The sequence below is a fragment of the Mesoplodon bidens genome (assembly GCF_964165515.1).
Source record: "Mesoplodon bidens genome assembly, chromosome: 1".
In the NCBI taxonomy this organism is placed as follows: Eukaryota; Metazoa; Chordata; class Mammalia; order Artiodactyla; family Ziphiidae; genus Mesoplodon; species Mesoplodon bidens.
Genome location: NC_138176.1, coordinates 169,153,051 through 169,180,752, shown reverse-complemented (window position 1 = coordinate 169,180,752; position 27,702 = coordinate 169,153,051). Strand labels below are relative to the sequence as shown.

The 27,702-nt window shown below is 37.0% G+C and overlaps 2 protein-coding genes and 1 long non-coding RNA gene across 5 annotated transcripts in view; all 3 read right to left on the bottom strand.

Annotated features, from left to right (window-relative positions):
- The window catches only part of P4HA1 (prolyl 4-hydroxylase subunit alpha 1), an 89,754-nt gene that overhangs the window by 1,731 nt on the left and 60,321 nt on the right, over positions 1-27,702 (bottom strand). For all 3 annotated transcript variants that reach the window (XM_081248483.1, XM_081248482.1, XM_081248484.1), the window contains exons 10-14: positions 15,637-15,736; positions 9,129-9,182; positions 3,786-3,851; positions 1,448-1,516; positions 861-957 (exon numbers count right to left, since the gene is read on the bottom strand). In XM_081248483.1, coding sequence (XP_081104609.1) covers positions 861-957; positions 1,448-1,516; positions 3,786-3,851; positions 9,129-9,182; positions 15,637-15,736 — 386 coding nt within the window. The remainder of the gene's footprint in view (positions 1-860; positions 958-1,447; positions 1,517-3,785; positions 3,852-9,128; positions 9,183-15,636; positions 15,737-27,702) is intronic.
- On the bottom strand, positions 6,025-9,117 carry LOC308624870 (vesicle-associated membrane protein 7-like). Its single transcript, XM_081248632.1, has one exon. The coding sequence runs from the start codon at positions 8,371-8,373 to the stop codon at positions 7,717-7,719; it is 657 nt and encodes a 218-aa protein (XP_081104758.1). The 5' UTR covers positions 8,374-9,117; the 3' UTR covers positions 6,025-7,716.
- On the bottom strand, positions 17,245-27,697 carry LOC308624878. Its single transcript, XR_014017010.1, has 2 exons — positions 23,170-27,697; positions 17,245-22,939 (listed from the first exon to the last, which is right to left on the bottom strand). It is a non-coding gene; the product is annotated as an uncharacterized lncRNA (long non-coding RNA).

Genomic DNA, 27,702 nt, shown 5'->3' with positions numbered 1-27,702 from the left:
TTTTGTTGTTGCCTTAGTCCAGGCTTTTATCATCACCCATTTAGACAACAGAAAACAGCCTTCTAAACTCATCTCTCCTCCATTTAGACAACAGAAAACAGCCTTCTAAACTCATCTCTCCTCCACTAGCCTCCCTTCATTCTAGTCCAGTGGTTCTCAAACATTAGTAATCATCAGGGGAGTTCTTTTAAATCCTGATGATCAGGTATCACTCCTTAATCTTGCTATGTCCAATACGGTAGCCTCTAGACACATGTAGCTACTAAGCACTTCAAGTGTGGAATGTGGCCAAGTGACACATATGGAAATAGATATATGGGGTTAAAAAATCTATATAAAAATAAGTTCACCCATTTCTATTTCTTTTTCTTTTTTTTTTTTAAATGTGGCCAGTCCTATACTTGCATGAACCTGAGAGTACCTCTCTAGCCTCATATGATTCCTGGCCCTGGTCCCTAACATGCCTGGAAAACTACTGCTCTATCTTCAAGACTAAATATAAAAATTAAACTTCAAAGAAGCCTCCCTAAATGTAAGTAGTTACTGTCTTCTGTTTATATCTTTGTATTAGTATCTACTACAAGAGACAACTGTGAACCCCATGAGAGGAAGATTCAAGTTTGAATCAATTAACGTTTCTTAAATAATAAGTGGAAATGGTGTTAAAAATGTCAAAAAATCTGATCTGTTAAAAGCAAATTTATATTAAGAAACTTGCTTGGTTGAATCCCTTTCAGTGTTAAAGTCATGTTAGGCAAATCTGTCAGGAGTTTTCTTTCTTTTAAGATGTAAATTATAATAATTTTTAAATAAGAGACAAAAATCACAAATTCTGTTCAGAGAATATAGGAAATATTTACCCCATTTGTTTCCAACCAGCACTGGACAGGCTGCATGCCGTGTACTATAATCTCCTTCTCCACTGGCAAACAGATTATACCAGAAAACAGCAGTTCCCTGTGGAAAACAATACAAAATCATCCCCAAATAAAGTATCAGGTTATTGCTTTTTATAGTAACTAAATTTTCCTCTGTTCTATGGAAATAATTCTCTATGGCAGCATTATATCTTCCTCTAATATAGTTCTGAAAGTATCATATAATGTACAAAATTTTGGTGATCACATGAAAGCATTAATATCTGCGTTACTTAACAAAAAAGTGTATTTGCCAAAGCTAACACATCTTACAATAGCAAGTATCATACGGAACCCATTTTAGAAATGAAAACTTCTAAACACTAATCCCTGGTTGTTCATACCTTTAGGTACTCACGGTAAATTGTACAATATCTAAAATTTTCCCTAGACATAATGTAGTCCTTAAGTGTACTACCTTTAAAAATGTTATTTACTACTTAGACTATGAAATATAGGTGCATATATTCCTCAGGGAAAAAATACAGAGGACCCGCCGCCCCCAAATTAAAATAACAAGCTAAGCTTACCTTTTTGGGCCAAACACTAGCTCCTACTTCAGGAAAAACAGTGGCTCCTCCTGCTGACACATCACTCATCTAATAAGAGATGAGAGTATTATCAAAAGTGCTGGTAGAATAAAGTTAAACATGCCACTGTGAGGTAGATTTGATACTAAATACTAGAATGAGAATATCTGGACTTCTACTTACATAACTGGGTTTGTGCATGCTAGTCAGTTTTTAAAAGACACGATGCTATTTAGGTTTACATAGATATATAAAAGCAGAGGAAAGATGAAGTCAGCAAGGGAGATTGGGATATAATTTGGGATAGCTATTTCTTTTATAGCCAGAGGTAAAAAGAGATGATTTAAAACTGACAAATCAAGTAACATGGGGTATAAATATGTATTCTATAGCACTAGAATATCATCTCCATGGGGGCAGGAATTTTCATCTGTTTTGTTTATTGCTGAGAATAGCCTCAAAACAGTAGGTATTCAATAAATATTTAAATAAGTGAATTCAAACAAAATAGGACTGAACACCAAGAGAAAAGTAATAAACTAAAACCAGTTTTGTCATTTCTCATGGTAGGGTATCAACACATATTAACTAAAAATTAGAAGATTAAAAGATTTATAAAGTGAATTAGAATAAAAACACAAACCTTCCAAATTAACTGAAGAAGCACATGCATAAAATGAGGCAAAGGAAACACAGATCATATAGTGAAGATTTTTTTCAAAAACAACGTAAGTAGAATGTAGAGTCAGACTAATGTATCACAAAGCAAAATCCAACTATATGCTATATTCAAGAGTCACATCTAAAACAAGTGATTTATAGGCAAATGCTGTACCAAAGAAGAGTTTGATTTTAGTATCAAGCACAGTTTAATGCTAAAGGCATTCAGTGATATAAAGAAGTGTATTTTACCATGATAAATACATAATCGATATCAAAGAGCTAATAGCTCTTAAGCAATGAAAAAACTAACTTCAGAGGAATTTAAAAGTTGTGCTATGTGGCCCATCTGAGAAAAGCATTCAAAGAATGAAAAAAATGAATACAAATCTAATAAAAATGCTATATATAACTAAAAGGGGATATAATTATCTAATATATAGTCTGATAGTCACAAACAATCTAACATTTATGGATATTGGACCAAATAATATAGCATCAATTTTCTTGTATTTCTTTGCTTTTTAAAAAAAAATTTATTTACTTTATGTATTTATTTTTGGCTGCAATCGGTCTTCGTTGCTGCGTGTGGGCCTTCCCTAGTTGCAGCGACCTGTGTGCCACAACTACTGAGCCTGAGCTCTAGAGCCCGTGCTCCACAACAAGAGAAGCCACCGCAATGAGAAGCCTGCACACTGCAATGAAGAGTAGCCCCCGCTCGCTGCAACTAGAGAAAGCCCGCGTGCAGCAACGAAGACCCAATGCAGCCAAAAGAAAAAAAAAGCTATGTACTGCCTTTTGGGGGATACTTGCTCTTAGAATCCAGCCTCATGCTATGAGGAAGCCCAGTCCACATGCTGGTATTCTGGCCGACAACCAGCCTCAACTTCAGCCTTTAAGGTGACCCCAGTGCCAGCCATCATCTGATTGCAAATGCACGAGAGATCCAGAGCAAGAACCATAAATGAAGCCCAATCAACCTCACAACCATGAAAGATAAGAATCAAACTGTTACTTTAAACCATTCAGTTTTGGGGTGATTTGTTATGCAGCAATAGATAACTGGGGCAAATATTATGATCAAAGCTTAATCTTTTCTACATGTATGAATATATAAACAATTTAAAAAATGAAGATCATACTGTTTTGAAACTAATGAACAATGGGAAAATTGTTACCCTTGAGGAAAGGGCTTCTTGCGTGCTCTAATGTACTATTTCTTGATCTGGGTGCTGACTATGCTAGTGTTCACTCTGTGAAAATTTATCGTTATATACTTATATACTTACACTTTTCTGATATGATATTTATCAATAAATTCAAAATAAAAGTTTATTAAGATAATGTGGATATATACACATAAATTCCTACAAATACACAGAGTTGCTTATATACACATTATAGATGACTATAGATGACAGTCCATACTCCAAAATATCACATTGCCTTCAAATACTGGGACTAGGTGTAATTTTAACTTTCTTCTTCAGGTTGTAATAAGTACAATCTGAAAAAGTTATAAATGCAAAGAAAAAATTCTTAACTCCCTTTACTCAGTTGTAAAAAAATGTTAAACTAGGATGTTAATCAAGAGCTAAACAGAACAAACATCTGAACACATCAAAATAAATGAGTCATGTGATCAAATCCCAACTTAAAAATTTTAGCTATAACTTACATAAAACAGCCATGTAGCAATTCTATTTCCTGTCCCCAGCTCTTTGAAAGCATCTGGCTCATCTTTCTGTGAATAAAACACAACTCAGTGGTATAAAATTCAGTAATGCAAATTCTCCAATGGCAACTAACATCATTAATATGCTGAACAGTATGCTAAAAACAGCCCCAAAAGGTTCCTTTATAATGTCCAGTGCACTATATACAACAGGCACTCAGATATTTGTTGGTTGTTGATTCAACTAGTACACTGAATACTTTTGATAAGACCATTCGGGGGGAAAATACAGATTTGTTAGCCTATATAGTGAGAACCAATATCTACTACCCACAGATTATTTTAAAAATTGACACCTATAGTTTTAGCTTCCAAAAAAGCAAGACATGAGAGTATCTCAGCTACATTCATTAAGTCAATTCTCCGTGGGTAAAAAAAAATTTACCTTGAGATTTACTTTGAACTCATGATCCATTCAAATGTCACTGCTACTATTCTTGACTGTCTTTTGGGCTGTCAGCACTTTAATCTGGCTGAAGAATTCATGTCTGGCTATTTAAAGCTAAATTAAAATACAGTATAGTCTCTTGGCATTTTCCCAGAAAAATGAAAATCATGTATTTTTCACACAGAAATTTATACACATCGATTTGTCATATCCTCAAATTGTCCATTAATGTCCTTCAAAGGATGAATGACTAAAACTGTCGTATACCTATACCACAGAATACTATGCAGCAAACAAAAAGGAACACCCTGTTGATATGTTCTGCAAAAACATGGATGAACCTCAAGGGAATTATGCTGAGTGAAAAGAGACAATCTTAAAAGGATACATGCCGTATGTAACATTTACATAACATTTGCGAAATAATTTTAGTGAAGAACAGATTAATGGTTACCAGCGGGAGGCAGAAGGGTATATGTAGCTACAGACCAGTACCGCAAGGGAGTCTTACAGTGATGGTGCAGTTATGTATCTTTATTGTGGTGGTAGTTACATAAAGCTACACATGTAATAAAACTGTATAGACAGACAGACAGACAGACATGAATGCGAGCATAACTGGTGAAATATGACTAAGCTCTGTTGCTTGTGCCAACACCAATTTCCTGGTTTTGATAGTGTACTACAGTTATGCAAGATGTTAACACTGAAGGTGGCTGAGTGAAGGGTGCATGGGATCTCCCTGTATTTTGGGGGGAAACTTCCTAGGAATCTATAATTATTTCAAAATAAAAAGCTAAGAAAAAAAATTTAGTTACATTAATGTGAGGACTTAAACTGTAGTCTTTCACATCATCCAAGATCCTCAGACATTTTTCAATAATTGAAAACAGATGGAAAAGAGACTAAAAATATATCCTTTGCTAGCCTGCCCAGAAAAAGAGTCTAGGATTCTGGGATTAAACCAGTCAAGGAATTTAATACAATACAGACTGTTTTCTTCCCAAAGAATATACTCTTATTAAAAAATGGTAATAGATCAAGACGTTTATTAGAATACTTGGCACATTCCTTAGAATTCATGTAATTATGATAAAGCTTAAATTAAGATTTGGTGATGACAATTTATAGCTTGATATGTTAAAATTACTTTTTTATTTAAAAGGTTAAATATTTATTGATCTTAAGCAAGAGTACTTGGGCAAGAACAACTTTTTAACAAACTGCTTTAATATTATTTATTCTCCAGCCTCTGCATCTATTTTATGTTTTTTATCTTCCTGTCTTTCAAAATGTAATCCTGTAATTTCTTCAGATTTATTGCCCAATTCACTAATTCACTGCAGCTGTCTCTGTTTAACTTATACACTAAATTTTAAATTTCAACAATTTTTTCGACCTAAAGCTTCTATTTTTCAAATATGTTAAATCATTTTGAGAATTCATTAATTTTTATCCTCTTTTATTTTTAAAGTATTAGTTATTTTTTTCTATTACTCAAATTTTATTAATGCCTTCAGTTTGTACATCATTTAAAACAAGGTATGTTGGGCCTCCCTGGTGGCGCGGTGGTTGAGAGTCCGCCTGCCGATGCAGGGGATACGGGTTCGTGCCCCGGTCTGGGAGGATCCCATATGCCGTGGAGCGGCTGGGCCCGTGAGCCATGGCCGTTGAGCCTGCGCATCCGGAGCCTGTGCTCCGCAACGGGAGAGGCCACAACAGTGAGAGGCCCGCATACCGCAAAAAGAAAAAAGAAAAAAAAAAAAAAAAAAAAAAAAAAAACAAGGTATGTGCTTTAAAAAGCATTCTTATACATAAACAGATCAAGATATGGTTAAGTAATTTATCCCTAAAACATGCATATCATTTTTATTCACATGTGTGTAAGAAAGGGAAATAAGCTTTAAGTCTTTTTCTTGGGATTAAAGACATTTGGAAATTATTATTAAGGAATGCCAAATGTTTTCATGGAACAAATGTGTTTTCCAACAGGAAATGCTGATGTAATTAAAAGGCATTAGTGTTGATAAAGAGGACTGAAAAAACATTTGCACTATACATGATCACCAGGAAAAGAGTTCCGGGGGTTGAAAATATATGTCAAATAAATGAATCAGCATGAATTGAATGGTACAGATGGAAGAACAGGTTGCAGGTGCCAGATTACGTGACACATAAATATTCAAGGCACACGACTAGGCTAAACAGGTGACTAGGTTTTACAGACCAATTTGTTCTTTCATTGGGAAAATAGTCAAATGTAATATAATGTCCATTTACTGGCATTTATTGATAAATAAGTGCAGTTAGATCTAGGGCACCAAATGTTGTCCTTTCAGATACACACTAAAAGTACACACTAGCTAACAGATGCCAGAGTAGCCAAAGCAGTATGATTACACTCCAGTTTTTTCACGCTGCAGTTACATGGATGTTAGCTAAAATGTCTTGTATTCTTTCATGTATCATACTGTCTACTCTCAAGTTTCACAAAAGAATTCTTCAAAACTAGGCAGATTAAAGAACTTACTAAACCGCAAAGGATGCTCAAACTATTATTCAACACCAGTCAAACCCAAATCCTGGAGTTGATTGCTGACTATATTCAGTTTGGGCTTTTCCACTGTGGTTCTCTTCTTTTTCTTTGGTGAGCCAGAGGAATGTGCCTCCCCACTCCATCCACTACCCATTCTATTATCTATACAATTGCCCTAAATATCCACCAAAGAAAAAGGAATATGTAAAAAACCACAACCTTCAACAATATTTAAACCACTGTCTTCTCAAATCAACTGCAATGGGGAAACAGAGGATATCAAGCTCGGCGAGGTTTGTGAATGATCAAAACTTTCTGCCCAAAGTTAATAATAAGCAGACAAGGATAATTCTGTTTGCTTCTAAGAGGCTAGTAAAACGTTCCCCATCTCACTGAGATAAAATGTTTAATACTTTACCTGCGTGGGCTCCTAGAAACACCAACAATTAACTACAATTCCCAAAATAACAACAATTCTCCATGTATATTGTTTCCAAGCACTTAAAACCCTTCAAAATCAAAGGATATTAAGATGAGATGTTAGCAATACTATCTGTCTCTTGAACTTTTGTGTGCACAAAGGTCATCCATAATTTCAGTAGACAGCTCATAAGACAGGTGGTTTCTACCTTGGTGATAGCTTTGTGCAATTATAAACAAAAATGTATCTGTAAGTAGATGACACTAGTTAACAAACCAAAGAAACAAAATGCCTTTTTAAGGCTACTGCTGCAATAAATGGTTCGGTCTGAAGTGCACTGGAATAAACTGGTTGATAGGACAAAGATAAATCTGGAGGCATAGAACAATATTAAAACAAAAGAGAGAAAGAAGAGGGTTGAAGAGACTGGCAGACACCATCGGTCAGTATTAAAAGGCTTGAATCAAACGGATTGCTTTTAACTCCCTGTTCTCTCGTATCCTAGGTTAATGATAAGTTTTTTATTTCTTCACACAGCTTGGCCGTGTAAATCCACCACAGAGAGGTGACACAATAATATAGATGAATATGACTGATATGATGATGATGATGATGATGGTGAGTTGAGATTCTTCATACACATGGCTCGGGCAAGATTTCTGTTGGTTGTTTCGAAGGTGACAGACGAATCCACGAGATTTTCTGTTTTATCTATCAATAATTCCAATCTTTCGCCTTGCTGAGCCACCAGGTCTATGTTTCTGACCATGATTCCTTTAAGTTCATCCACTTGGGCTTGAGTCTCCATCACTTTTTCTAGGCCCTTATTCTCAGAGTGATGCTTCAGCTGTGCAGCCAGGACACTTGAGAACTCACTATTCATGGCATATGGGAGCACTGTTTGTGCTCTTGAACTGTACGTAGTCTGGAAACTCTTTTTTATCTCATTCAGAAAATTAAAGGCTCGGGAACACTCAAAATCATCATCAGTGATAAAGAGATAGACAATCCTGTCTTGGCAGATGTAATGAAACAAAGAATTGCCATGTGAGTACATTAGCTTGTTATTTTCAGAAGGTATCTTAGCCAGAATTTGCTGTGTCACCTCCAGGAAGCTGCCTCCATACCAAGCATGTTTGGCAAGGATAGTGGTTCCCCTGGCAACAACAGCAAAAAGAATGGCCATGGCTTCGATCCGATCTGTCTGGGCACCATGTGAGAACTCAGGGATCGGGACAGAGTTGCACAGGTTAGCGTGGGCTCGCCAACTGCCCGCTCCCAGAGGAGGCTAGACTGGACCTATATAGTTATTTTATATTCTGTATCTGATAACTGAAGTATTTAACATCCTGGGGGCATCTGTATCTGTTGGCAGGCCTCTGCTTTCAAACTGCCAGAAAAAGCTCCCCATAACACATCATACTCCAGCTAGGATTCGAGAGGAAACTCTTTTGAAGGGTCTTAACTCAAAGCAGATGATTTTCTAGGCCATTCTTTCTTTCTCTGAAGGTGTAATCCTTTTGGAGATTTAGGTTTTATGCAGGGATCTCAGTTCAGTAGCCTACACTATAGCAGGTCCTCTCACAGAGCTGTTAATCCCCAAAGCTCTAGATTCCTGGAGGTACATGCCTCCAGCCTCAGCTTTTTTGCTCCCTTTAAACACTCTAATTTTAGTCTCTAGGTTTTCTCTGTTCAGTTTGCCTTTGAGAATTTTCCTTTACTTTCTTCAAAGCTCAGCAATGCATTTAAAAGTATCCTAAGTTCTTTTACCGTGTCTCTAGGTATTTTTTACTGCTTTAAAAGGCTTTACAGAATATCTATTCCACCATGCTTTCACAAATTCCAAATAAGCTATGAATTTTTAATACCAAAAGAACAGAATTAACATGTCATGCCTAAGCTTCAGTGGAACTCCTTCATTTGCCATTTTTTTTTACTTACCCGTGCAAAATCAAAATGGGGTTCATACTGTCCTCCAACTCCATAATTAGCTACCTGAAGGAGAGAAACAAAACATGAATGAAAGAACTATCAAGATTACTATTCAAAAAAATCTATGAGCCCCATTTTGGCCTCTTATATATCATGGTTAGGTACTTCTAAATAAATGAGAAGCAAAGCATTTTTTAAATCAATAAAGAGTTCCTAAAAAAACAAGGATGAAAAATTAAGGATAGCTACTATATGCTATTTTAGAACCTTAGTTAATATGCTTTTCTTTAGCAAATGTTTGGGGGGACATGGTTTTCCTTAATACATAAGAAACTAAAATCTGAATTCGAATTTTAGAATTAAAAATTTCTAGAATTAGAATTTCAATATTTTTATTATTAATTTTTACTAAACACTTTCCTTGGGAATTTAAATCAAGACTCATGTTTTCCAAAGCCCAAAATGCTGGCAAACTCCCAATCTACTTTAATGAAATCCAGTTTCCTACATATTTTTTTTTCTCTACTTAGGTAAAAAAGGGAAGAAGTTAACAACAATTTAATTATTCCTGTTGGAAGGCCATGACAACTTCATTTGGATGTGACAATGCCCCAGCATGAAGCAGCAAAAGAAAGTAAGAGAAATATTTGGTCTGAGCTCAAGTTCCAGATTTCTTAGTTACAATACAGTATATGTAACTTTGGATACAACCTCAGTTTTCTTATTTGTAAAATAAGGATAATGATACCTTCCCTAACTCCCTCCCTTCCATCCCAATATGACAAAATGCTGAGAAATGAAAGGAGAATGTAATTTAAAGAGCATTATTGATGAAATGAAATGAGTACATAATTAAAAGTGTTGCCCACAGCAAAGTCCAAGTCCTATATAAATTATTATTACTGTGGATATTTTACTTCATATGTTGTAGATGCCTTCGTTGGGTTGGATCAGACTATTAAGTTAGAAATATATCAAGTAGCCTGAAAGAGCCTGTGAAGTTTAGGCAGGTGAGAATAAATACAAATTAGGAAAGAAAAAGACACATCATAGTTTCTTTAATAATCAAATGAGTACCAAGGAAGTTGTAGATGACCATGGAGTAAATAACTTAATATAAGCAAATTTAAATTCGGGAAGTCCTATTTTGCACAGTTCCAAAATGCACAAATCTCAGATACCATGGTTTAGCTAACCCTTGACACCAGACCCCCAACAACACAGTGGACATTTCAATTACCATGTTACATTAACTGTGAGTAACTGCATAAAGTGCAAATACTGCTACTAGCTCTTCAGTCCACAAACTACTATACAAATAACAGCTACATATCATGATCAATGACCAGTCATGTCACTTCTTTCAAAGTCTATCAGTGATTGGTCACTGCATATCTGTTATTCAGTTCATGCACAGACAGCAAAGCATGTAGTTATGCTGCCTCCTTATTTCCCAGTAAAAACCTATGTGATATTTTACAAAAACAGACAATTAAAAGAAGAAATTGGCCAACAAAGATACAGTACAGCAGAGAAATGGAAAGCAATAATGCTGTAAGTGAAATTCAAATCAAATTTAAATGGGCTTGGTTCCAGGACAAGATGGGGGAGTAGAAGGACCTAAACTCACCTTTCCTCTTGTGAAAACACCAAAATCACAACTAATGGCTGAACAACCATCAACAAAAAAGACTGGAACCTACCAAAAAAGATATTCTACTTCCAAAGAAGAAGTCACAACAAGACAGTAGGAGGGATGCATTCGTGATACAAACAAATCCCATAAGTGTTGGGTGGGTGACCCACAAACTGGAAAATATTTATATCACAGAGGGTCTCCCACAGGAGTGAAAGTTCTGAGCCCCACGTCAGGCTCCCCAGTCTGGGGGTCTGGCATCGGGAGGAGGAGCCCCCAGAGCATTTGGCTTTGAAGGCCAGTGGGCCTTGATCACAGGAACTCCCCAGTACTGGGGGAAACAGAAACTCCACTCTTGGAGGGCACACACAAGGTCTTGTGTGCACAGGGACCCAGGGGAAAAAGCAGTGACTTCATATGAGCCAGGGTCAGACCTACCTGCTGGACTTGGAGGATCTACTTGGGAGGTGGGGGTGGCTGTGGCTCACTATGGGGACAAGGACACCGGTGGCGGAGACACTGGGGAGTACTCACTGGCGTGAGTTGCCCTAAACGCTGCCACTTTGACACCAAGACCTGGCTCCACCCAACAGCCCTTAGGCTCCAGTGCTGGGATGCCTCAGGCCAAAAAACCAACAGGGCAGGAACACAGGCAGACAGGCTGCTTAAGTCTTCCTGAGCCCACAGCCGCCTCTAAACACATCCCTTGACACGGCCCTGCCCACCAGAGGGACAAGACCCAGCTCCACCCACCAGTGGGCAGGCACCAGTCCTCCTCACCAAGAAGCCTGCACAAGCCTCTTAGACCAGTCTCATCCACTAGGGGGCAGACACCAGAAGCAAGAGGAACTACAATCCTGCAGCCTGTGGGACCTCAAACACAGAAAGTTAGACAAAATGAGATGGCAGAGGACAATGTTCCAGATGAAGGAACAAGATGAAACCCCAGAAGAACTAAGTGAAGTGGAGACAGGCAATCTACCTGAAAAAGAATTCAGAGTAATAGTAAAGATGATCCGAGATCTCAGAAAAAGAATGGAGGCACAGACCAAGAAGATACAAGAGCTAGAAGATATAAAGAACAAACAAACAGAGATGAACAATACAATAAGTGAAATGAAAACTACACTAGAAGGAATCAATAGCCGAATAAATGAGGCAGAAGAATGGATAAGTGAGCTGGAAGACAGAATGGTGGAAATCACTGCTGTGGAAAGGAATAAAGAATGAAAAGAAATGAAGACAGTATAAAAGACCTCTGGGACAACATTAAATGCACCAACATTCACATTATAGGGGTCCCAGAAGGAGAAGAGAGAGAGAAAGGACCTTAGGAAATATTTGAGGAGATAGTAGGGGAAGACTTCCCTAATATGGGAAAGGAAACAGTCACCCAAGTCCAGGAAGCAGAGGGTCCCATACAGGATAAACCCAAGGAGGGACATGCTGAGACACATATTAATCATACCGACAAATATTAAAGAGAAAATATTAAAAGCAACAAGGGGAAAGCAACAAGTAACATACAAAGGAATCCCCATAAGGTTATCAGCTGATTTTTCAGCAGAAACTCTTCAGGCCAGAAGGGAGTGGCACAATATATCTAAAGTGATGAAAAGGAAAGAACTACAGTCAAAAACACTCTATCCAGCAAGGCTCTTGTTCAGATTCAGTGGAGAAATCACAAGATTTACAGATAAGCAAAAGCTAAAAAGAATTCAGCACCACCAAAACAGCTTTACAACAAATGCTAAAGGAACTTCTCTAGGAAGAAAACAAAGGGCCACAACTAGAAACAAGAAAATTACGAAGGTATCACCTCACACTGGTCAGAATGGCCATCATCAAAGTCTACAAACAATAAATGCTAAAGAGGGTGTGCAGAAAAGGGAACCCTCCTATGCTGTTGGTGGGAATGTAAATTGGTGGTGCCACTATGGAAAACAGTATGGAGGTTCCTTAAAAAACTAAAAATAGAGCTACCGTATGATCCAGCAATCCCACTCCTGGGCATTTAGGAAGCAACCTAAATGTCCATCAACAGAGGAATAGATAAAGAAGATGTGGTACATGTATCAGTGGAATTTTACTCAGCCATAAAAAAAAGCATGAAATAATGCCACTTGCAGCAACATGGATGGACCTAGAGACTGTCATACTAAATGAAGTCAGACAGAGAAAGACAAACATCATATGATCACTGTACATGGAATCTAAAAATGACACAAATGAACTTATTTACAAAACAGAAACAGACTGGCAGACTTCAGAAACAAACTTATGGTTACCAAAGGGGAAAGGTGTGTGGGGGGGGATAAATTAGGAACTTGGGATTAACATATACACACTACTATATATAAAATAGATAACTAATAAGGACATGCTGTATAGCACAGGAAAATCTACTTGGTACTCTGTGATAACCTATATGGCAAAAGAATCTGAAAAAGAATAGATATACATATATGTATAACTAAATAACTTTGCTGTACACCTGAAACTAACACAACATTGTAAATCAACTATACTCCAATACTAAAAAAAAACCCCTTATGCTGAGCCCCCCCGCCAAAAAAGAAATCAGACTTAAATACAGACACAGAAGAAAAGGCTGACAAGGAAAATGTTTCTAACTTTTGCAGTTTGAGAAACTCTAGATACGCAGTCAGAGGAATGTGGTGAAGGAACTTACTAACATAAGGAAAGTGATCGTGATGAAAAGGATGAAGAAGATGTCTTAGAGGAAGTGACTGGAAAAAAATCAACAATAAAAGATCCCTCAGAGATATTTAACAACATTGAAAGCACAAAGGATAAAATGTTGAAAGCTGATCCAAACTTAGAAGTATGACAATTTGCAAAGAAAGAGAAAAGATGCTCACTCTGTATCATAAGTTTCACAAATGAGATGAAGGAACATAAACTATTCTTGGTAAGTGTTTACAAAGAAATAAAACACTGTAATCCTCAATATTTCTAATATTTTATAATACTGAGACAATTCAATAGAGAAGACTAGTTTTCAACAAATGATGCTGGGACGATTGGCTAACCACATGAAAAGAATGAAGTTCTTTCCATATACAAAAATTGACTCAAAATGGATCAAAGACCTGAATGTAAGAAATAAAACCATAAAAATTGTAGGAAAACCCACAAGTGTAAATCTTTATGTCCTTGGATTAGGCAATGGTTTCTTAGACACCTTAAGCAAAAGCAACCAAAAAAAAAAGACCTATCAGACTTCACAGAAATTAAAAAATTTTTGCCAAAGGACACCATCAAGAAAGTGAAAGACACGCCCCAGAACGGGAGAAAATATTTGCAACCCATACATCTAATATGGGTCAAGTATTCACAACACATAAATAACACAACTCAACAATAAAAACAACCCAATAAAAAAATAGGCAAAGGATTTGAATAGAAATTTTTTCCAAGATATAAAAATGGCTGGGGCTGCCCTGGTGGCACCGTGGTTGAGAGTCTGCCTGCCAATGCAAGGGACATGGGTTCAGTCCCTGGTCCGGGAGGATCCCACATGCCGTGTAGCAACTAAGCCCGTGTGCCACAACTACTAAGCCTGGCTCTAGAGCCCGCGAGCCACAACTACTGAGCATGCGTGCTGCAACTACTAAAGCCCACACGCCTAGAGCTCATGCTCCGCAACAAGAGAAGCCCCCGCAATGAGAAGCCCACGCACCACAATGAAGAGTAGCCCCTGCTCGCTGCAACTAGAGAAAGCCTACACACAGCAACGAAGACTGAACAGAACCAAAAATAAATAAATTTTTTAAAAAATGGCCAATAACTCATGAAAAGATACTCAACATCATTAGCCATCAGGCAAATGCAAATAAGAACCACGATGAGATAGCACGTCAAACGTATCAGAATGACCTTAATAAAAAAACTGGACAAGAACAAGTGTTGGCAAGGATGTAAAGAAAATGGAAGCCTCCTGCATTGCCAATGGGATTGTAAAATGGTGCAGCCATTCTGGAAAACAGTTTGGCAGTTCCTCAAATACTAAAGTTACCACATGACCCAGCAATTACATATGTAGGTTTATACCCAAGAGAAACTGAAATGACATTTGTATGAAAATTTGTAGACAAATAGCATTAGTCGTAATAGCCAAAGAGTGGAAACAATCCAAAAGCCCTCCAACTGATAAATAAATAAAACGTGGTATATCCAAACAAGAGAATGTTAATATTATTCAGCCATGAAAAAGAATAAAGTGCTGATACATGCTACAACATGGATATACCTTAAAAACATTGTCAAGTGAAATAAGCCAGATACACTAGGCCACATATTGTATTACTCCATTTATATGAAATATTTAGAATAGGCCAACTTACATACAGAAGGTAGAGAAGCAGTTGCCAGGGGCACTAGGGAGGGGGAATGGAGAGTGACTACTTAACTGGGGTTTCTTTGGAGGTGATGAAAATAGTGTTGATGATTGTACAACCATGTGAATATTAAAACCAGGGTAAATTTTATGGTCTGTGAATTATTTCTTACTAGAAAACAGAAAAAAATAATTTATTAAAAAAAAACTGCCATGGCCACCTGACAGGCGTAGGAATGAAAAAATAAATCACAGTGTACTTAATAAATACTAGTGTTACATATTTTTCATTTCCCTATAAGTTTATACTCAACAGTAAGAGTTGTTAATGTCTTGACAAAAAATTTTAAAGGTCACAGAACAATTTTTCCTACTGATTATTAAGATCACTGTACATGGTTTCAGCTTATATACTCACTTTTAGTCTCAAAGTATCATGCAAATTGAGTACTGCCTGTATAGTGACAGAAAAAATCTCTTCTGAAGCATCTTTTGAAGAAGTGTAGGATGTGATTACCTACCTGTAACTCCTCTGCTGTGGAGACATCTAGTCCTGTTAGATCTTGTATTCTCATATTAATTCGAGACACCACAGGGTTTTCATAGCCAGAGAGCCAGGCACTAAAAACAAGAAGAAAATAATTAGTTTTACTGATAAAGTTTCAATACATGAAGACCAATAGCTGTCATTTAAAAAGCCATAATATACAGGACATTAAGGCTTTATCTATAGGCATTTACTTCATTTGCTTCTTTGATACGATTTTTTTTTTTTTTTTTTTTGCAGTACGTGGGCCTCTCACCGTTGTGGCCTCTCCCGTTGTGGGGCACAGGCTCCGGACGCGCAGGCCCAGCACCCATGGCTCATGGGCCCAGCCGCTCTGTGGCATATGGAATCTTCCCGGACCGGGGCACGAACCCGCGTCCCCTGCATCGGCAGGTGGACTCTCAAACACTGCACCACCAGGGAAGCCCTTTGATATGATTTTTACTAATGATGTTATAATTTTTAAAAGATGTTACATTCTACAGTTAGAGGTTGGAAAGGGAAAAAAACTAATATCATTTATTACTGAGTTTTTATGAAAACAGATGGATTAATGTAAGAAGACTATATAGGACTATCTACACTGAGAATTTTTTTTAATTCTGGAAAAATACATACATCAAAATGAAAACAACTGTTCCTTCTAGATAAGGTATAGGAACTGGCCAAGGTGAAGGTCATAGGGGTTTTAGCCTGATTTATATAATGCTAATGTTTTATAAGAAAAATTCATCTATTACTTGCCTAAATAAAAAAGTTTTAAAAGGTACCCAACACACCCAGTAGGATAGCTATAACCAAAAAGGTGTACAATAATAAGTGTTGGTGATGATGTGAAGAAATTAGAACCCTCATATATTGCTGGTAGGAATGTAAAATGGTGCAGCCACTTTGGAAAACACTTTGGCAGTTCCTCAAATTGCTAAACACAGAGGACCTCGCAATTCCACTCCTAGGTATATACCCAAGAGAAATTAAAATGTGTGGTCATACCAAGACTTGTTCGTAAGTATTCACAGTAGCATTATTAATAATGGCCAAAAAGTGGAAATAATACAAATGTCCATCAACTGATGGACAGATACATAAAATGTGATATATCCATAAGACAGATTATTGAGTCATGAAAAGGAAGTAATGATACATGCCACCACATGGATGAACCTTGAAACCATTATGTTAAGAAAGATAAGTCAGATACAAAAGGTCACACATTATGATTCCATTAATATGAAATGTCCAGAACAGGCAAATCAATACAGAAAGTAGATTAGTGGTTGCCACGAGAAAGCGGTATTAAGGAATGACTCCTAATGGGTACAGGATTTTCTTTTGGGGTGGTGAAAATGTTCTGGAATTAGATAATGGTGATGACTGCACAGCTAAAAAAGACTAAAAACCACTGAACTGTATACTTTAAAGGGTGAATTTTACGGTATGGGAACTATAGCTCAATAACATGGCACAGCAAAATTCAACTCTCTCCTTTACATATGCTTTTTCCCAGTCTATTAGACTTTTTCTTTCTTCACTTCTCTCATCAAGATTTGGTCCATCATTTCAACAGTATTCTTTTTTGTTGGGGGGGGGCGGGTGCCGCGCCACGCAGCTTGCAGGATCTTCGTTCCCCAACCAGGGATCGAACCCGTGCCCCCTGCAGTGGAAGCGCGGAGTCCTAACCACTGGACCGCCGGAGAATTCCCTCAACAGCATTCTTGATTAAAAGCCTAAACTCACCTGTCTGGCAAAAAACACAAGCCTGATGAATTTTTCTCCAGGCTTATACCTATAACACCAAATTGTACTGGAAAAAGTCAAGAGATAGGGCAGATATGTTCCACTAAAAATTCATGAACACTGGGACCTCCTTGGTGGTGCAGTGGTTAAGAATCTGCCTGCCAATGCAGGGGACACGGGTTCAAGCCCTGGTCCAGGAAGATCCCACATGCCGCGGAGCAACTAAGCCCTGTGCACCACGGCTACTGAGCCTGCGCTCTAGAGCCCGCGAACCACAACTACTGAACCTGCAGGCTGCAATTACTGAAGCCCGTGCGCCTAGAGCCCGTGCTCCACAACAAGAGAAGCCACTGCAATGAGAATCCCGCGCACCACAACAAAGAGCAGCCCCCGCTCGAAGCAACTAGAGAAAGCCCACGAGCGGCAACAAGACCCAACACAGGCAAAACAAAACACAACAAACAATCATGAACACTAACTCCAAATGGGCCTTACTCTCGCCTCTATTCTGAACCCCAACCCACCTCAGACTCCTTCACTCAGTGGAAGTGAAGATCTAAAGATCTAAAGATCCCACATGCTGCAACTAAGACCCAGCACAGCCATAATAAATATTAAAAAAAAAAAAGATTGAGGTCCTGCTGGCACTCCTCTTCTTTCCAAGAGGAAAGAAGTATATTTGTCTCTTTGTTAAGATACTCAATGTTTTCTTTGATGTAAAGAAATTGTTCTTCACAAAACTAATCAAGTGGTACCTTTAATACCTAATGGATCACGGTGACTTTGGTGGGCAGCTACTGGATGCTACTACGAGAATCACCATAGATTGGGAGGTGGGAGGGTAGTGGCACCTGTGTCTGCAGAACCATCGTGGGCGTCTCACAGCCCTCTGTTTATCTCAGGGTTGGCAACTACCTGTAACCTGAAGCACATCAGGGAAACGCTACCTCCATGCACCTGGAAGTGGAGAAGGCAGCCACCCCAATACGGTTTTTTGTGTTGTTTTTTTTTTGTGGTACGCGGGCCTCTCACTGTTGTGGCCTCTCCCGTTGCAGAGTACAGGCTCCGGACGTGCAGGCTCAGTGGCCATGGCTCACGGGCCCAGCCGCTCTGCAGCATGTGGGATCCTCCTGGACCGCGGCAAGAACCCGTGTCCCCTGCATCGGCAGGCGGACTCTCAACCACTGCGCCACCAGGGAAGCCCCCCAATATGTTTTTATAGTACTACATATCCTTCCTTTGTGGCATTTATAACAATTGTACCTTAATTTGTTATTTGATTAAGGTAAGACATCTTCATTCAACTACTAGTTCCAAATACATATAAATTCTGCCTGGTTTTGCTCACCACTATATCCATAGTGCCTGGCACATAGTAGATGCTTAATAAATATTTGCTAAATGAATGAATCCTAAAGATGTCTTAGAACTAATCCAAGATTTATTTTACTTTACCATAAGTATTTGTCTGATGATCTCATGCAAATTTATAGGGATTGGCCAAGTAGAATTCCTCTGCGTCAAAGAAATGGGAAGGATCCAAGAATTTTATTGTTATAAAAGATGTAGCTGATAAATACACTAAGAACTTATTTCTTCCAAGTCTGACCAAGTTCCTGGTAGAACTAATCTCATATGTCAATGTACCTTTTTTGCCTGGCAACAATTTCATAGATTTTTGAATTTTATAAGCAACCAACTTGATTTTTATAGGTAACTGCAACACAAGATTGGCAAGTGTTCTAATAAAGTTTCAAACTAAATACATCTTGATAAAATAACTGTTCCTATTTCATCCTGGAACCTATCACCCAAGAGGACCTGTCTTCTGACATCTTCAACTCTCTTCTCTGCTACCACCAATTCTTAAGCATCTATTCTTATGTTTTTCTCTTGTACTTTGGTAGAAGCATTGTCCTTCAGCCTTTCAGAGGCTGGAGCATCTATCTCTGCTTTTGAATCTACCTTTTCCATAGGCCTTACTCCAGCAATTATTGCCTCCCTTTCTATCTTTAATCTTTTCCTTGCTTACTAACTCTTCAGACTGAAGTCTCCTGTTATCAAGAACACATTTACTTTTGCCATTTTAGCAAATTATCATTCCAATCTTTTACTTTTATAGTTTAAAAATTATGGGAGCAAGAAATGCTTGTTATATTCAACAAATGGTTCTGGGACACTGGATAACCATATGCAAAACAAAGAAGATGGACCCCTACCTCACACCATAATAAAAATAATTAACTCAGAGGGATTAAAGACCTAAATATATAAGCTAACATTACAAAACTTTTAGAAAAAAAAATTGGCATATGGTTTAGCTATGACCTCAAAAGTACAAGCAGCAACAACAAAAATAAACAGGACATCATCAAAATAAAATGTTTGTGCCTCAAAAGACATGAATTTCAGAACAGCACTATTCATAATAGCCAAAAAAGTAGAAATAACCCAAATATCTATCAACAGATAAGATAGATAAAAGGTGGCATATCCATACAAAAGAATGTTGTTCAGCCATACCTTGAAAACATGCCAAGTGAGAAGCCAGACACTAAAAGTCTGTGTAGTATATAAAAAAATATCCAGAAGAAGCAAATCCATAAAGACAGAAAGCAGATTAGTGGTTGCCCAGGGCTGGGGCAGGGAGAGGATTAAGGATTGAGTGGTTATGGCTAAGGAGTATAATGAAAATGTTCTAAAATTAATTGTGGTGATGGATGCACAAGTCTCTGAATATACTAAAAACCACTGACTTGTACACTTCAAATGGGTGAATCAATAAAGCTATTTTTTAAAGAAATACTTATTATAAAAATTTCAAACAGGGTGGCGCAGTGGTTAAGAATCCACTTTCCAATGCTGGTGACACGGGTTCAATCCCTGGTCGGAGAACTAAGATCCCACATGCTGCGGGGCAACTAAGCCAGCACACTGCAACTACTGAGCCTGCGTGCCACAACTACAGAGAAGCCTGTGTGCCACAAATACAGAACCCACGCTCTCTGGAGCCCACACACCACAACTAGAGAGCCCGCACACAACAACTATTGAGCCTGCATGCTCTGGTGCCCATGCACCACAACTAGAGACAAACCCACACACCACAACAAAGAGGCCCCGCGCTGCAACAAAAGATTCCACGTGCCGCAACTAAGACCCAACGCAGCCAAAAATAAAATTAAATAAACAAAATTTAAAAATTTTCAAACAGTATAAAAGTGTATGAAGTTCCTTTCCTAGTCCCACTCCTCACAGGTAAACAGTATTAACAAATAGATATGTATCCTCTCAACAGTTTCCCCCGTGTATAAACAAACATACAGAGAGAATTAAAAAAAAAAAAAAAGAATCCACCCTTCAATCTTTCACCATAATATACACATACACTTTTTCCCCCTAAAAATAATTCTGACATCTTTCCTAGTCAATACACATAGCACTGCCTCATTTTTAAAAAATTGTGGTTAAAAAATACACAGCATAAAATTAACCACTTTAACCATTTTTTTAAAATATGGTAAAATACACATAAAATTAACCACTTTAACCATTTTTAAGTATACAATTCAGTGGTGTTAAGTACACTCACAAAGTCACGCAACCATCACCACTATCTATTTCCAAAACTTTTTCTTCATCCCAAACTGAAACTCTGTACCCATTAAACAATAATTTGCCATTTCCCTCTCCTCCCAGCCCCTGGTAACCTCTAATACACTTTTTGTCTGTATGAATTTGCCTATTCTAGGTACCCCTTGTAAGTAGAATCATACCATATTTGTCCTTTTGTACCTGGCTTATTTCACTTAGTATAATGTCCTCAAAGTTCATCCATGTTATATAGCATGTATCAGAATTTCATTCCCTTTTAAGGCTGAATATAGTCCATAATTTGTTTATACCACATTTTGTTTAACCATTCATCCATTAACGGATATGTGGGTTGCCTCCACCTGTTGACTACTGTGAATAACGCTGTTATGAACATGGGTGTACAAGTAATCTGTTTGAGTCCCTTCTTTCAATTTTTGGGGGTATATACCTAGAAGTGGAATTTCTGCATCATATCATAATCCTATGTTTGACTTTGTGAGGAACTGCCAGCCTGTTTTCCACAGCAACTGTAACACTTTACATTTCCATTCCTCATTGTTTTTTAAATTACTGCTTTTCTTTTTTAAATAAAATACCTTTAATTTCAAAATAACCACGAAGGTCAGTCAATAAAGCACTGGTTAAATAAGGTTGTTTCTAATTTTTCTCTAGTACAAACAATATTGTAACAGAAATTTCTGTATATCTTTGCATACTTACGGGAATATCTCTGTAGGACAAATTCCTAGATGTGGAACTGCTAGATGACTTTTACATTTTGATAAATGTCAAATTGCCCTCCAAAAAAGTTTCAGTGATTTATACTTCTATCAACTGTTTATGAGAGTGCCCATTTCACAAAATCCTTGCCAGTATCAATCTTTTCAATCTTTGCCAATCTTAGAGGCAAAAATATGTTAATTTTTTAACTTTTAAAAAAAAGTTTTAATCTGCACTTCTTGTTATATCACAAATGATCTCAATAGAAGGTTTGAGGCTTAGCAGTTAAGCCTCAGATGAGAGAGTCATTGATAAGTGCAGCTTAAATATAAACTTATCTTAATTGTGGTTCTGCCATAGTCATTAGAGAGGAAGGTGAGTTCTACATAGGAAGTTATTTCACTTAATTTGACTTTTACATGAAAACCTCTCCAAAATATACTAAGATTTTCCTAAGCTGGAGAACTCACATGTTTAAAACATTTTATTCATATAGATCCCACCCTTAAAGCATTACTGCTGATCTGTCTTCAGCAACATTATTGTAGACCTATTGGGTAGTTGAAGAAATTAGCTCTGAGTTGTTTTAACACTGCTAAAAATTCAGTGGAGACAATGATACTGTAATACGTTAACTGTCTATCCTTTAGGATCTGGAAGTCTTACTCCTACATTAAATTAAGTAATCAGAAATCAACATTCTTTCTTCTAGTACTCAGTGCTTTAACTGAGTTAGAATGTAAAGTTCTAATATTTACTATAACAGGAAAAAAAGTTATTTGAACAACATTCTTTATCTTTTGTACAATTATAATTGAAAATGTCAACTAAGTTTTACAGTGTTTTTTCCACAAAACATAATTTAGTGCCAGGAGAAAAACAGAATTCTTTCTCCAGATAATTTTATATGTGTCCCTTTTTTCCATTAATAACTAGATAACCCAAAATATATTTCTTTTGTTCTTAATGACAGGAACCTGAGAGCTAAGTTGTACATGCAGAGAAACATTGCAATATATATTTTTTCATTTCTAATGAATTTCTACTGTTAAAAAATCTTTATTATTCTTTTAATATATGCTTTTTAAAATTATCACTGGAATGCTTTATTTAAGTAAGGAGAAACATTCTCACACTGCATGACTATATTTCTAATACTAAGGAAGGCATGCTCAAGTAAATAGACAACACCATTTTGGAGGTTTTGAAGATTGTTATAAAACCTCCAAAGGAGGGCTTCCCTGGTGGCGCAGTGTTTGAGAGTCCGCCTGCCGATGCAGGGGACACGGGTTCGCTCCCCGGTCCGGGAAGATCCCACATGCCGCGGAGCGGCTGGGCCCGTGAGCCATGGCCGCTGAGCCTGTGCGTCCGGAGCCTGTGCTCCGCAACGGGAGAGGCCACAACAGTGAGAGGCCCGGGTACCGCCAAAAAAAAAAAAAAAAAAAAAAAAAACCTCCAAAGGAAATATGATTAATATAATTTGAATGCCACTATGTGATTTTTTGCAAAGGCAAAAGATAATTCAGGGCCCAAAGTGCCAATTACAGAGGGCAAAACTTTCAATAATTCTTCTCTAAGTGCTTAATAGTTAACAAAGAAAGGCTAATCATCCAGACTGGGAATTTATCCAGTCCCTTTGGTTCTTAGTGGGACAATTATACAACACTACAGATCTATCCATTTCAGTTATCTCAATCTGAGAACCACTGTTCTACCCAATAGAAGGCAATGTTGTTGTTAAAAGTTATGCCAATTTGGACTTCCCTGGTGGCACAGTGGTTAAGAATCCACCTGCCAATGCAGGGGACACGGGTTCCAGCCCTGGTCTGGGAAGATCCCACATGCCACTGAGCAACTAAGCCCATGCACCACAACTAGTGAGCCTGCGCTCTAGAGCCCACAGGCCACAACTAGAGCCCGCGTGTCACAATTACTGAAGCCCGCGCGCCTAGAGCCCATGCTCCACAACAAGAGAAGCCACCACAATGAAGAAGTCTGTGCACTGCAACAAAAAGGAGACCCTGCTCGCCACAACTAGAGAAAAGCCTGTGTGCAGCAACAAAGACCCTACACAGCCAAAAATAAATAAATAAATTTATTTTAAAAATTATTCATTAAAAAAATTATGCCACTTAAAAAAAATCTGATATCATTCAAAGCTATTTGCGGGTGGGGGTGGCAGTGGGATGAATTGGGAGATTGGGATTGACATCTATACACTACTATGTATAAAATAGATGACTAATAAGAACCTGCTGTATAAAAAATAAAATAAAAATTTAAAAAACCGTGGGGCTTCCCTGGTGGCGCAGTGGTTGAGAGTCCGCCTGCTGATGCAGGGGACGCGGATTTGTGCCCAGGTCCGGGAGGATCCCACGTGCGGCAGAGCAGCTGGGCCCGTGAGCCATGGCAGCCGGGCCTGCATGTCTAGAGCCTGTGCTCCGCAACGGGAGAGGCCGCAGCGGTGAGACGCCCGCGTACCGCAAAAAATAAATAAATAAATAAAAATAAAATAATAATAAATAAAAAGCTATTTGCATTGACCTCTATATTGTAAAAATATTAATATATTTTTACACTGTATTTGCACCTTATTAACATGGGGTAAATTAAATCTTAAGCATAATAAAATATCCTACTGTAGGAAATATGTACTTGAAAGTAAAAAAAATGAAATCACTTCCAAGAAGTGATTCTGATTCCACCAGAATCAAAGAAGCTTTTTCTATCACACTAAATAGACTGTTTATTTGCATATCTCATTATTTATGTTGCTTTAACTGGACTTATGAGCTCAAGTAACTAAACTGTCTTCTCAGAGAATATAACTGAATGTTTACCTCTCAAAAACTAAAATTCCATTTCTGATTTAGTCATAATTATTAGCTTCTCCATTAACAAGTGGTAGTAAATTTTTTTTAAATATTGCAAAATACAAAAAATGATTTGCCAAAAGTTCACAGATAGTCAATAAAGTAAATAAAAACTTTATGTTTTTAAACAGTAATGAATTTCCACACATACTTTTCCCAAAGAAAATTCTGTTTGCTAGAACACTGGAACATATTTTTACTTCCACAGATGATGATGCAATCACTCAAGAAGTTTCTTAAAATACAGATATTTGAAATTCCCTTCTGACCCTTTCAAAATACAGATGTTCCCAGAGTAAAAGGGATCACATTAACTGACATCAGTACACATAAACTCTTTCTGCTATTTTGCGTTTGAGATATTTTCTTCAGAGGCATAAAATATGAAGGAAACAGAAAACACTCATTTATTACACTTGTAAAATCTTCAAAATTCAGATTTACAGTGATGGGTAGAAAATGTCTTGACATAGCTATTAAATTTCCAAAATAGTAGAAACTTTTAATTTGTTAAAATATGAAATGTATTGGATATTTTATGGAGCAAATTCCTTCCTTAACAGTTAAGAGCTCTCTCTCAACATATATATTTTATTTTTAAAAGGGCTGATGAACAATTTTCCTTAAGAGTAAAGATGAAAATCACTGTGCTGTGGAACTCTTCTTTTTACTATGTTGTTTTGAACACAAACACACACCCACACTGCATACTTTGCCAAGCCTGGGTGAATTTATTGTAGTGTTACCCAGTCTTCTAATGCTTCTAATGCTACTGGCTAAATATCTTCTGCTACTATAAATAATATGAAGTATGGTTGGGCCTTTCTCAAAAATCCAATAAAATTGCTTCTCAGAGCTATAAAATTATAATATTTAAAAAATAAGTTCAAAATATTTAGAGGTATTTAGTTCCTAAGAGAGAAAAAATGTTTGTAGACCACCTTTCTGAGAGTAATTTATTTTGACTTGTTGGTAAAAGCCCAATGACTCTGTGGGCTGAATATTTTGTCAAAAGTTCTATTGTATTAATGGAAAATTTCCAAAAATGACTTCTAGAACACTAAGTTCATAAAATTTTGTTTTAAATGATTCCTAAAAACAGCAAAATCTGGAGAATTTGGATACTTACTAGCTTTATGACAGTAAAAATGCCTAACACCATGTAATCTCTGATAAAATATACAATGGATTTATTTTTTTAAAAATAGATAACGGCTTCATTTTTTTAGACCTGAATAAGGTTCTATAAAATGGAAAATTAGCTTACTCAAAACGAGGGTTAATTACTATGCACAGAAGCATTATAAACCATGGCTCAACATGTCTATCCAAATTAGTTACTGCAAATCCTTACCTTGTATTAATGTTACTAAAATCAAAATCACATTATAGGAATGTGATTAGGGGCAAGGGGACAGGTAGTGGTATAGGGTAAACAGTTAGGAGACCAGAATATGTGTGTGGGGATGCTGAAGGTTAATATGTGAAGGACATAAAGCTTTGCCTAAAAAGAGTAATTAAGAAAATGAAATCAATGCATTCTGTCTAGTCTTTATAGTACTTTTGCTATGACTCATAGCAACAATGTTAACTTTTTTTGTTTGAGTGTCTAAGATAGTTGTTAAAATCTATGTACTCCTTTGCACAATTTTTAGTTGACAAATGAAATTTTTCATCGTAAGAGTTTCAAAGGATTTAATTCTGTCATACTGAAAACAGTGGTAATTTCTGAAAAATGATTACTTGTTTTATGTATCCAGTGGGCTCTAAATACCTTAATGATTTTATGCCCACCATCATCCACTTTAAAAAATATATATTAATGAAGCATTTTTTTAAAACTTGGAAATTTTACATTATTCTTTTCTTTTTTTCCTTGAACTTGCATTTTCATTCCATTCTTATCTTAAAACAGTGCTTCTCAACAGGGGTAGAGAGGTGGAGTTCCCAGGCATGGTGGTGGGAACTCTGCCTACCAGGGGACATTTGGCAATGTCTGAAGACATTTTTGATTGTCACAACTGAGATGATGGGTGCTTCTGGCATCCAGTGGGCACTAGAGATGCTGCTAAACATCCTATGAGGCTCAGGTCAGTCAACAAACAACAATCATCTGATACAAAATGTCAATAGTGTTGAGGTTGAGAAGCCCTGCCCTAGAGTGATATATTTCTATGACCAAAAGTCTTTATTCATCACATTATACTCCTCTACAAGAAAAATATTTATGTAAACTGATAAAAATATAAATTTCCTATAACATAAAGGCCTAAGTGTTAAAAAAAAATCTCCTAGAATGGGTTATTACAATTATAATTAGTATACATTAAAGAACATGATTAAACAATCATCATCAAATATAAAAAGTGAAAATATATTAAAATATTCCTAATGAGATGGATAAAGCTTATTTTGTTATTTTCAATTAGGTATTGTATCTGTGAATAAATATTGCTACAATGAGACAGAATTCAGCTCAATGATACTTCTATTTTCATTTTTATGAGAGCTGAGAAACCTTTATGTAAATAAGTAGATGGAAAAGGAGTTCTGTTGAAATAATGTCACTTATTTTGTAAGCTCCTATATGTTATATACACTAATAAGTTACATAGTGACCTTTTATTAAAAATTATTTCAGTGACCAACAGCCAATAATGTAAGGAGATTCTCTTAAATACTGTTAAAACCAAAGAATTTGACACCAACTGACTTGCAGAGGATTTGTTAGGTAATCCTTCAAGGCATTCATTTTCTCACTACCTACAGCTACTGAGTAACCCAGAGATTTTTCAACCCCTGATTTACTACAGAGACCAAATTAGGCCTTGTTCAATGAAGACTCTTTGGGAACTTCCCTTACTTTAATATGAGAACACAGCTTCACTTATCAGGTAGGGTTTGGGATATCTCAGCAGGCATTTTAAAATCTAGTAATTTCTATTAACTGCCCCATAACCACGTCCATCATGAAAAGTCAGGCACGGGTGTCATCAAATGCCTATGCCTAATAGCCTAGGTCTTAGAAATCATATGATGGGTTTTATGAAAATTAGATTCTCAAGAAAGAAAATAGTCCAAATACGACTAAAATTCTTCCCATTACTCCCTTA

What these genes read in the sequence shown, in the direction of transcription:
- LOC308624870 (XM_081248632.1), bottom strand. Translation starts at nt 8,373, where the DNA reads ATGGCCATTCTTTTTGCTGTTGTTGCCAGGGGAACCACTATCCTTGCC.